Source organism: Podarcis tiliguerta (genome assembly GCF_965153285.1).
Source record: "Podarcis tiliguerta genome assembly, chromosome: 2".
Classification (NCBI taxonomy): Eukaryota; Metazoa; Chordata; class Lepidosauria; order Squamata; family Lacertidae; genus Podarcis; species Podarcis tiliguerta.
The window spans coordinates 19,814,000-19,826,053 of record NC_139535.1 but is presented as its reverse complement, the minus strand read 5'-3'; the positions used below and the strand labels follow the sequence as shown (position 1 = coordinate 19,826,053).

General features: G+C 48.4%; 1 protein-coding gene across 6 annotated transcripts in view; it reads right to left on the bottom strand.

Annotated features, from left to right (window-relative positions):
* Positions 1-12,054, bottom strand: part of IL17RE (interleukin 17 receptor E) — a 59,272-nt gene that overhangs the window by 15,326 nt on the left and 31,892 nt on the right. For all 6 annotated transcript variants that reach the window (XR_014507546.1, XM_083425220.1, XM_083425221.1 and 3 more), the window contains 8 exons: positions 11,246-11,264; positions 9,163-9,315; positions 7,392-7,483; positions 5,138-5,261; positions 4,281-4,423; positions 3,165-3,233; positions 2,390-2,459; positions 584-771 (listed from right to left, as the gene is read on the bottom strand). Coding sequence is in view for 5 of the 6 variants with exons in the window: in XM_083425220.1 (XP_083281346.1) it covers positions 584-771; positions 2,390-2,459; positions 3,165-3,233; positions 4,281-4,423; positions 5,138-5,261; positions 7,392-7,483; positions 9,163-9,315; positions 11,246-11,264 (858 nt within the window). In the remaining variant the exon portion in view is untranslated. The remainder of the gene's footprint in view (positions 1-583; positions 772-2,389; positions 2,460-3,164; positions 3,234-4,280; positions 4,424-5,137; positions 5,262-7,391; positions 7,484-9,162; positions 9,316-11,245; positions 11,265-12,054) is intronic.

Genomic DNA, 12,054 nt, shown 5'->3' with positions numbered 1-12,054 from the left:
CTTCAGAGAAGTGTGACTGGCCCAAGGTCACCCAGCAGCTGCATGTGGAGGAGCGGGGAATCAAACCCGGTTCACCAGATTACGAGTCCGCCCCTCTTAACCACTACGCCACGCTGGCTCCCAGCACAAAAAAGCACAGGACAAGTGGGAAACTGCTTGGACCTGTGCTTTCAAAGCACAAAACAAGTGGACGTGTTGACAAGCCCTAACGCTTCCTCCAGTTCAGCCATCCTTTAAACACCCCAGTCTCCCCTCTTTTACTCTTTACAGTGGGCAAGGAGCACCAATACGTATTTACCCTGAATGAGGACATACTGCTAAGCCTGAACCACTTGTTTGTGCAAACAGGCTTGCCAGTCTTTGGTGGCTCAAAGGCATCAAGCAATGATTCAGCAGCTAAATATCTTTCCACGTGCCTCTACTGCTCCCTTTCCCTACTCTGCTGCGGCAAAACGGAGCTCTACCACAAGCAGGTAGGGAAGGCAGGGATCAGTTCCGAACGAACGTCACCCTAAGAGCATCATTGGATCCTTACCCGTTACCACCCCAGCAAGCTCCTAGCATGACCGCCCCATGCTTTCACCTGACGTAATCCTGTGACTGTGGAGTTGGGGATGTCTTGACAGGCCGCACCCGGAGTGGCGCTTTCTTTCCAGCACAGAGAAGCATTGGGATGAAGCAGGCAGCGGCCGCTCAGAGACATAGCCATTTCAGCCTTGCCGCTGTTGCTGTAGTCGCGAAACTCCAGCGAGGACCACAGATCTGGACCATCTAGAAGAGAGGCAGCAGCGGGGGGTGTAAATATGATTAGATTGTTGAGTCTCCAATAGACACTGATACCTTATAACAGGGATGAGGAACCTGTGGCCCAGTGTATGCTGTTGGAACCAGGCAGAGGGCCTTCTCGGTGGTGGCACCCGCCCTGTGGAATACCCTCCCATCAGATCTCAAGGAAATAAACAACTACCTGACTTTTAGAAGAAATCTGAAGGCAGCCCTGTTTAAGGAAGTTTTTAATGTTGGATGTTTTATTGTATTTTTAATATTTTGTTGGATGTGGCCCACAGTGGCTGGGGAAACCCAGCCAGATGGGTGGGGTATAAATTATTATTATTATTATTATTATAGGTCCAGTTGTGACCGACTATGGGGTTGCAGCGCTCATCTCGCTTTATTGGCCGAGGGAGCCGGCGTACAGCTTCCGGGTCATGTGGCCAGCATGACAAAGCCGCTTCTGGCGAACCAGAGCAGTGCATGGAAACGCCGCTTACCTTCCTGCTGGAGTGGTACCTATTTATCTACTTGCACTTTGACGTGCTTTCGAACTGCTAGGTTGGCAGGAGCTGGGACTGAGCAACGGGAGCTCACCCTGTCGCGGGGATTTGAACCACCAACCTTCTGATTGGCAAGTCCTAGGCTCTGTGGTTTAACCCACAGCGCCACCTGCGTCCCTATTGTTATTATTATTATTACTACTACTATTATTATTATTACCCAGAACTACCTAGTTCAAGTTATGCCCTTTAAGCACTGCATCACATTGGTTCTCTCTTTGTCTGCTGGACTCTTTATTGAATCAAGTAGGTACCTCCAGCAAAACAAAAAATGGGGGGGGGGGGGGGGGACACACCAATACCACCTCATTTTTACACCCAAGTAAATGTATTAATAGTCTAATGGGCAGAGCTAGAGATCAATTTAGTTCTAATAGAAAAGGGGGCTGCATTCTTTCAAAATAGCTCAGTTGGTTAGACCATGGTGCTGATAACGCCAAGGTTGCAGGTTCGATCCCTGTATGGACCAGCTGCATATTCCTGCATTGCAGGGGGTCGGACTAGATGATCCTCAGGGTCCCTTCCAACTCTACAGTGCTATGCTATGCTATTAGGGCTAACTAACCAGAGAAAAAGCAGTCTGCTCTGCTTCTGCACTTTTAACAACAGCTCAATGTGCAGAAAACAGCAGGTCAGAGCTGTCTTTCCCATTGGTGTTAGTGGTTCGTTGCGCCAGGGCGCCGGCCTCTCAGGGGCGCCCCAGCGAGTGGGGGAGCTGCACCCCCTCCCTTGTTTGGGAGTTTCGGGGGGGGGCGCCGGAGGGATCTTTGCACCATGGCGCCGCATATGCTTCAGATGGCCCTGCAGCAGATGAACATTTCAAGGCAAGAAGCTATGCATACTTGCTAACACCTGCATATGAAGGTCCCGTCAAAGGCACAGGAGCAGAGGCTAGCAAATAAATTTGGCATGCCTGTTCTCCACAGCAGACCTTACCTACCTAAAATAAACACTATTGGCATAACAGCCATTCAGCCCTAGCAGCAACAGAGCTAGACAGCATTGGCAGAGCCCTGCTGTCATCAGACCCGGCCCTAGAATAAAGCAAGACTCACAGGCCTCTCGCTGATCCCAGAAAGGGCACACTTTTTTGCGCAAGCTGTCGTGGTGCTCATGATACGATGCCTAGAACAGAAGGGAGGAAAGTTAGGTCCAAGTTGGCTGCTTCCCAGCCTTGATTCCCTCTGCGGTCCCCAGGCAGAGGGCTCTCACCCATGTGCTAAGAGGCACCCAAGAAAAAATGACAGGTGAGCCCATTCTGTCCTGATTGTGGGCTTGGTGTAAGGGGTGCGGGAGGCTTAACACTGTAAATGGGTCGTTCACAAACAAGTCAAATCTGGGTGAAATTGGTGGTGGCGGGGAACGATGGACTGGACTTTGATGCCAACAAAGCTGCAAAAATTGCATGCATAAGGAGCAACCATCCTGCAATCAACACCCATCTGAAAACATTCTTGGATGTTCTGTCCCCTGCCCAGCCCCGGCCACATGGCCACTTTCTGTAGAGGGCCTGGCGTGGGTAGGAGGGGCTCTTAAAGGCACAGCCACCCACAAACTGAGCCACAGAAGTAAGCCTCAGCTCAGCTCAGGTTCCTCTCCTCCAGCCTTCCCCAACTTGGTGCCCTCCAGTTGCTTTGGACTACAACAGCTGGTGGGAGTCCAAAGCAGTCAGAGGGAACCAGGTTGCAGAAGGCTATTTCAATCCTTCTTCCCCCTCCCAGTTCTGTTTGTGCATCTCCTCGCCCACCCACAAGAGAGACGGTATCTCTCTTTTCTCCTCCCACTGAAAAGTGTTGGAATGGTGGGCCCCTCAACATGATGTGCACGCACCTCGATACATAAGCATGGGAGCAGGCGCTCATAGGACAGCAGAGCAGGGTGATGCTTGGAGACCAGAACCTGAGAAGAGGAGAACAGGGCCATAACATTGAGGCTCTGGAGCAGAATATGTTTGTAATTCTTCTTACTCAACCCGCACATTCCCCTTCATATCCCTCCAGCCTGTTTGTCCTGCCTTTTCCTCCACCACCCCCATTATTTTATCGTTTTATTGTTTGTACAGGAAGCAACAGCCTCCTTGCTCTTCCTTCCTACTAAAGGTAAAGGTAAAGGGACCCCTGACCATTAGGTCCAGTCGTGGCCGACTCTGGGGTTGCGGCGTTCATCTCGCTTTATTGGCCGAGGGAGCCGGCGTACAGCTTCTGGGTCATGTGGCCAGCATGACTAAGCCGCTTCTGGCGAACCAGAGCAGCGCATGGAAATGCCATTTACCTTCCCGCCGGAGCGGTATCTATTTATCTACATGTACTTTGACGTGCTTTCGAACAGCTAGGTTGGCAGGAGTAGGGACCGAGCAATGGGAGTTCACCCTGTCGCGGGGATTCGAACCGTCGACCTTCTGATCGGCAAGTCCTAGGCTTTGTGGTTTAACCCACAGCGCCACCCGTATCCCATTCTTCCTACTAGATGGGTCCATTTCTTTTCTTTCCTCCCTTCTTTCTAAATTTATTTGATTTTCAGATTAAAATTTATATCATATATCAAACATAGACCAAACATAAACACTAGATTCCAAGGAATCTCTTGGACCTCCCCCTCCTTCCCTTTGTGGGTCCTATTGTTAATCATTTCCTCCTGCATCTTTTATGATGAGCCAAATATTTTACATCTCCATTGTGTCCAAAATTCACCCTTAAACTACAAGTGATATTCCAATCCTACTAACGATTTTAACAGTCTACAATGGTCTTTAAGGTAAGTTATAATTTCCCCCCATTCCTTATTAAAATTTAGGTCTTCCTGATTTCAGCTTCTTCCAGTCACTTGAGCCATTTCAGCATAATACATTAACATGATCTGCCATTCTTCTCTAGTAGAGACTTTTATCTCCTTTTAGATGGGTCCATTTCTGTTCCTCCTCTGCATGCTTCCCCTCCAAGGTCTCACCTGCTGGTGGAAAGGCTGGCCCAGTTCCTCGCACTCCAGAGCCAGCTGGTGGCAGAGGCGTACTGTGATGTCAGGGCCCTCGGTGACAGACACCTCAATAGCCCGTTCTGCAGGCACCCATCTGTGGTGGAACTCTGGAACTTCTGGGGAAGGAAAAGCAGGCTGAGGCAGAGGAGAAAACCCAATCTGGAGCAGGACATTTGGAACGATGATGCGGCAAGTGATGAGGAGTTTTGGATTTGATATCCCGCTTTATCACTACCCGAAGGAGTCTCAAAGCGGCTAACGTTCTCCTTTCCCTTCCTCCCCCACAACAAACACTCAGTGAGGTGAGTGCGGCTGAGAGACTTCAAAGAAGTGTGACTAGCCTAAGGTCACCCAGCAGCTGCATGTGGAGGAGCGGAGATGCGAACCCGGTTCCCCAGATTACGAGTCTACCGCTCTTAACCACTACACCACACTGGCTCTCCACACTCACCACACTGATGTGTTTCAAGGCTTCGTGTATGTGAGGTAATACATGGCGTTGGTATGGAAATGTTGCAAAGCCTGCTATTACTGCATATTCTATTGCCTATCAGCCATTGTGTGTACTTTGATATAGGATTAAATTCTTGCATGTGCAAGTTACAGAAATATATTATGCTCGTCTAAGACCTTGGCCTCTCTCCCCTCTGCATTGGTCACAGAATAATTCTGGAATGCCAAGGAAGGCACTTTGAATACCATCTATGACCAGTGTTTCCTGAACACCATTTCCCCCCGGCACAGAATTTGAAGATTTTCCGGGCACAGAATTCCAGACCCCTCCGCAGTGGCAGTAGGCCAGGCCTGTATTTATTCTAGCCTTGTCTTACCTAATTGGTTGTCAGGGATTAAAAGGCTTTCGTTGATGCTCAGCACCCCGCCAGGAATGGTTTCCAGCGAAACAAGCACCCGGCGGCCGCTCTCTGCTGGGAAACAGTCAAATAGAACCTGCCACTGGAGAAGGAAAGGCCACAGTGAGAATGGTGCCCACCCAGATCCCCTGCTTGTAAATCAGGCTGGAATCTTGGCCTGTCCCAAGCTGGAGTAACCCCCTAACTAGTGGCTGCAACGCTATTGCTCTGTAAGTGATTATCTGGTGAATCTCGTAAACAGCAGGAGTCCACAAAACGTACAAGCCAGACTTCACACACCACTGCATCATCACATCCAGTGCTTTGGGGGGTATGAGGTGTCACCGCGCATATCTTGGCAATGGAGCGGCAGATGTGAGTACAAAATGGCTGCCATGCACAGCAAAAAAAAAGGAGAGGTTAGGGTTAGGGTTAGGGTTATGGAATCCAGTGGCTTATGGCAGGATCTTGAACATACCAGTTTTCAATTTATAACCCCCCCCCCCCACATTTCTAGCCCTCATGAATTTAACTTTTAAAAGGTTGAAGCAAATTATGTTAATTCCCAAGTCTTCTCCATCTGTTAATTGTAGAAAGGAAGGACAGTAGTACCTTGGGTTTACGAACTTAATCCGTTCTCTAAGTTTGTTCTTAAACCAAAGCATTCTTAAACCAAGGTGTGCTTTCCCATAGCAGCAGGGGACTCAATTTACAAAAGGAACACACTCAACAGGAAGCGGAACATGTTCTGCTTCCAAGGCAAAGTTCACAAACCAAAACACCTACTTCCGGGTTTGCAGCGTTCTTAATCCAAGTTGTTCATAAGCTAAGCTGTTCTTAAACCAAGGTACCACTGTACTTCCACACAGTATTTTCCCACAAGCCTCGCTCGTACGAGATGGGGCACCATTCCTCAAGTCTGCCTGAAACTCAACATCACAATGATCCCTAAGCCTAGAAGAGCATGCGTGCTTGTTGCAGTCACCCAACAGGTCCTCACTCTGCACAAGCTAAAGGGCATCCCCATTTATTATGCATTTACAACGAGTTGAGTTGACCACTGAAAGCAAGTTTTTTAGGGTTCAGTCCTGTCCTCTGTACCTTTTCTACTTCAGGACACAGACATCCCTAAAGGTAAAGGGACCCCTGACCATTAGGTCCAGTCGTGACCGACTCTGGGGTTGCGGCACTCATCTCGCTTTATTGGCCGAGGGAGCCAGCATACAGCTTCCGGGTCATGTGGCCAGCATGACTAAGCTGCTTCTGGCGAACCAGAGCAGCGCACGGAAACGCTGTTTATCTTCCCGCCGGAGTGGTACCTATTTATGTACTGCACTTTGACGTGCTTTCAAACTGCCAGGTTGGCAAGAGCAGGGATCGAGCAACGGGAGCTCACCCCATCGTGGGGATTCGAACCGCTGACCTTCTGATTGGCAAGTCCTAGGCTCTGTGGTTTAACCCACAGCGCCACCCGTGTCCCAGAGACATCCCCAGAGACACAAAATAAACTCAGTGTCTGGTACATGGCCATCAAAAGATGGGGGATTGGGAAGCACAGCCAAGTTTCCACCATTTCTGAAACTGAGGCCAAGGCTGAGGAATCTGTGATCCTCCAGAGGTTACCGTACTACAACTCCCAACCACCCCAAGAATATAGGTTCCCATAAAATTACACATTGCTCCTACATTTTGCAAAGATGTTGAAAGACACCACTATGAATGTGGAATGTACAAAGACTGGTCGTTTCCCAATGCAATGGTCAAAAAGGGGGTTGTGGTGTATATGTTTCCACCTTTCTTTCCTGGCACAGAACTCCTGTGCTGGCAGGCAGAAGTTCTGAAGCTTTTCCCAACATGGAGATAAAGGAGAACTTAATCAGCTGAATTTCGGCCTTTCGTACAGCTAATAGAATCATAGAATCATAGAATCATAGAATCATAGAGTTGGAAGAGACCACAAGGGCCACCGAGTCCAACCCCCTGCCAAGCAGGAAACACCATCAGAGCACTCCTGACATATGGTTGTCAAGCCTCTGCTTAAAGACCTCCAAAGAAGGAGACTCCACCACACTCCTTGGCAGCAAATTCCACTGTCAAACAGCTCTTACTGTCAGGAAGTTCTTCCTAATGTTAATAATGTTAATAAACAGAAGGCAGCGACATCCTGTTGAGTGGTGGGAGAGAAGCCTCCCCATCACAGTCCAACACGTCCATAGGAATGGTGATAACTAACCAAGGTTCCAGCGCCTGCTCTTCTGAAGATCTGAAGCCAGCCAGAGCGTTTGGAACTTATAACCAGGAAATGAAGCTCCAGTCCTTCAATGCCTAAGGTCAGGAAAAAGAGAGAATAGTGTTAAGTTGTGGGTGAACATATCAGACAACACAGCGATTCTTCAAACAGCTCTTGTTTATTCACAGGCCAGGACAGAACTGAACTGAAGGGTTCAGCCAGCCTGCTTATATAGAGCTCCACTGCAACGCAACAGTAACAACTTTCTAAAACTATCCAATCACTGAATGTCACTTTCGATCCCTTATTTGCATAACTATCTACAGTATGCCCCTGCTGGCCCAGGGTGGGAATTTCAGTACATAACAAATACTGCCAAGGAGAGAGACAGGCAGTCCAAGGCAACACAAATCTTCACTGAATCCTGGTATTACTTATCACTTTAACGGAGTAATTTGTATCCCACTTAATACGGCAGTTTCTAAGCAGTAGAAGCAGTCTACCTCTCCTGGTGCTTACAAGGCGGTGTGCGTGCTGTGCATTTGCGGGTTTGCTGAACAAGCGCATCATATGGTTATAAGTTTGTGGGTGCCAGGGTCCCCTAAATTCCTGGGCCCAATAGGTGCTAGAATTTAATCAAAGCTTGGAGCTAGAATCACAGAACCGTAGAGTTGGAAAGAAACCCAACTGTCATCTGGTTCAAACCCCAGCTATGCAGGAATCTCGACTAGATCATCCATGGCAGATGGCCATCCAGCCTCTGCTTAAAAACCTCCAAGGAAGGAGAGACCATAACCTCCCAGCAGGAGACTGTTCCACTGTTGTACAGCTCTTACTGTCAGAAAGTCTCTCCCCCCCCCCCAAGTTTAGTTGGAATCTCCTTTCTTGTAATTTGAAGACATTGGTTTGAATCCTACACTGCAGAGAAGGAGAAAACAAACTTGTTCCCTCCTCCATGTGACAGCCCTTGAGATATTTGAAGGTGGCTATCATTGTTAGAATTACTGCCCCACAATTGCAGTCATGGGATTGTTGTATATCACATGACTGTGTATATTTTCATTCACACAGTGTGGGAAGTGACGGAGACAGGATGTTTGTGTTACTGTGTTCCATGAAGTGGGACTATTGTCCTTTGTTCTTTCTCTTTGCTGTTTAATGCTAGAGAGAGAGGGAGCCATGCTGCAGTGCTCCGTGCGTGTTTATATGTAAACAAAGTAGATTAGCCAAAGTGCTGAGTTGCTGAGTTACGCAAACTGCGAACACTCTGCAGATCCCTAAGTATGCCGATGTCTGTTGGCATCGGTCGCTGTGATGTTCAGGCTGAAGAAAGCTTTTGAAGCTCCCAAACGATCGACCAGGAGGGAGAGAACATGCCAGTCGGCCATGTGGCTCTGCCAGGGTCCTACTCAAGAGTAGGACGAGCTCCTGACAATCATATCTCCTCTCAGTCTCCTCTTTTCCAGGCTAAACATACGCAGCTCCTTCAACCGTTCCTCATAAGGCTTGGTTTCCAGACCCTTGGTCGTCTTGGTTGCCCTCCTCTGCACACGTTCCAGCTTGTCAACATCCTTCTTAAATTGTGGTGCCCAGAATTGGACACGCTCCTAACCCTTCTAAACGACATCCCATTTACATTGGTTTTCTATACCTCATTGCATCATGAAAACACTTCAATAAAAACATTAACTGTGATTTCCTTCCTCGCCACACCTGTTGTAAGAACCCTGGCTGGATCAGGCCCTGGCCCACCCCACCTTCTCCCACATCATACCTGTAGCGTTCAAAGCCAAGCGAACACGCACACACGTCTGGCGCTTGCGGAACAGCTGAACTGGGCTTAGGCTAAGGCTGGGCACACGCAGGAACAGGTCTTCCTGCAGCTTCCGCTGGCATCGGAATCTGGACCGAGGCAGGGCACCATACGCTGTAGAAAAGAACAATAATGCAATTATGGGAGAAGCATCATGGAACAACCAGCCAAGAGGAATGAGGTGTGGGCAGCCCAGTATAAATCCACCATTAATGCACTGTTATTCTATTCATGACATATTGCAGAATGCACAGCTGTTAGGTAAAGGGACCCCTGACCATTAGGTCCAGTCGTGGCCGACTCTGGGGTTGGGGCGCTCATCTCGCTTTATTGGCCGAGGGAGCCGGCGTACAGCTTCCAGGTCATGTGGCCAGCATGACTAAGTCGCTTCTGGCGAACCAGAGCAGCGCACAGAAACGCCGTTTACCTTCCCCCTGGAGTGGTACCTACTTAACTACTTGCACTTTGACGTGCTTTCGAACTGCTAGGTTGGCAGGAGCAGGGACCGAGCAACGGGAGCTCACCCTGTCACAGGGATTTGAACCGCTGACCTTCTGATCGGCAAGTCCTAGGCTCTGTGGTTTAACCCACAGCGCCACCCATGTCCCTAATCCACCATTAATGCACCGTTATTCTATCCATGACATATTGCAGAATGCACAGCTATTACACACCTGCAAAAAACCACCTGTCTGGAGTGCTATGAACTTCTGTCATTTCTGTTGCAAAAGATTTAACATGGGTCTTCTCTGGAAATCAGAATTATAGTCCCAGTACTCCAGCCAGCTATAAGCACACTTGCCAGTACTTTCCATCTCCTCCAACTCAAAAGCCATTAGCCTGTCTCTTCTTCCCTTCCCCCTCTGTAAGGTTCCTGCAAATAACTCCATACACCTAGAAGGCTAGCATGTCAGGGGGGAGGATTCAGTTGAGCCTTCTCCCTGACACACTATTTTCCTATGTGCACAGGTTTCCACCCCCCCCCCATGGGGGAACATTCAAGCATGTAACTTCACACCTCTGTGACACTTTTAATAAACTGGCCTGCCCTGAGCCTTTGGAACCTCCAGACTGTCAGTATTGAAAAGTGTGGGATGAAAAAATGACTGAATGGGGACATCTAAGTACCACACAAACAATTCAGGAAAAATACAGGACTAATGCAGCCTACACAGATGTTTAGAACGCTTGCAGAAGTCTTAATTTGCTTCAACCTATTCTATCACGGCTTTAACTTTCTATGTGTTTTAAATTGCGGTTGCAAACTTTTCAGAGATAATTTTATTGCTTTACCTTTTTGGTAAACCATTTTAAGGTCCCGTCCCCCCCCGCAATCAAGCGGTATATAACTTTTACGAGATTGATTAACCAATCAAATGTTCATTGTTATATAAAGGTAAAGGGACCCCTGACAGTTAGGTCCAGTCGTGGCCGACTCTGGGGTTGCAGCGCTCATCTCGCTTTATTGGCTGAGGGAGCCGGCGTACAGCTTCCGGGTCATGTGGCCAGCATGACTAAGCCGCTTCTGGCGAACCAGAGCAGCGCACGGAAATGCCGTTTACCTTCCCCCTGGAGTGGTACCTACTTAACTACTTGCACTTTGAGGTGCTTTCGAACTGCTAGGTTGGCAGGAGCAGGGATCGAGCAATGGGAGCTCACCCTGTCGTGGGGATTTGAACCGCCGACCTTCTGATCGGCAAGTCCTAGGCTCTGTGATTTAACACACAGCGCCACCCACATCCCTCATTGTCCTATAACCAGCATGCAAACATATTAGAATGAATTCTCAGCAAAGACAGGATGTAATCTAACTCCTGCGCAAACAAATCACAATAAATGCTCAATAAACACATTGCCCAGAGGGACCCTTGGTTATATTCTGCAACACTATGACCCTTCCTGCACTCCAGGCCAAGCAACATCCTAGAGTTTAGGAGTTCCAAAATCTTTTCTCTTCAGTTTCCACTCCAAAATGCCCATGGTCCCTTGCTGCAATCAGTCACTACACAAGCAGCAGTACAGGGGCGCTTATTTTCTTACTCACCAGTAGCATTCCAGCATTCCTGGAAAAAAGAAACAAGAGAGAAAGAAAAGTTCAGTAGGGTAAAGTGGAATCAATATCTCTCCCTGCAGTCCTAAGGCAGGAGCATATTTGCCGGAAGCAGAACAGACAGGCAGGGTCCACAAATGTTTGCTAGTCCAAGGAAGCTGAGAGGTAAAGAAAGTACAGTGGAACCTCGGTTTTTGAGCGTCTCGGAAGCCGAACGTTTCGGAACCCGAATGCCGAAAACCCGGAAGTAATTGCTTCTGTTTTCGAACGCGCCTCAGAAGCCAAACAGCTTCTGAAGCGCATTTCTCAATTTTCTCAACTGAAATTGCCGACGGACCTTTGCACCTCAGTTGTCGAACGGTCTTCCGGAACGGATTACGTTTGACAGCCAAAGTTCTTCACACAACATGCACTTCATTTATGAAGATATCACCGGTCTGGTTCATGCATCACACTAAGCCACAATATAATGAATACAGTGGTACCTCGAGTTACATACGCTTCAGGTTACAGACACTTCAGGTTACAGACTCCGCTAACCCAGAAATATTACCTCAGGTTAAGAACTTTGCTTCAGGATAAGAACAGAAATTGGGATCCGGTGGGGCGGCAGCAGCAGGAGGCCCCATTAGCTAAAGTGGTGCTTCAGGTTAAGAACAGTTTCAGGTTAAGAACGGACCTCCGGAACGAATTAAGTACTTAACCTGAGGTACGACTGTATATGGCTTTCAGTAACCTTGCGAATGTGCTGGCACCCGGGTGAGATAGCACTTTGATTAATGAAACAATATGTCCTTTGAAAT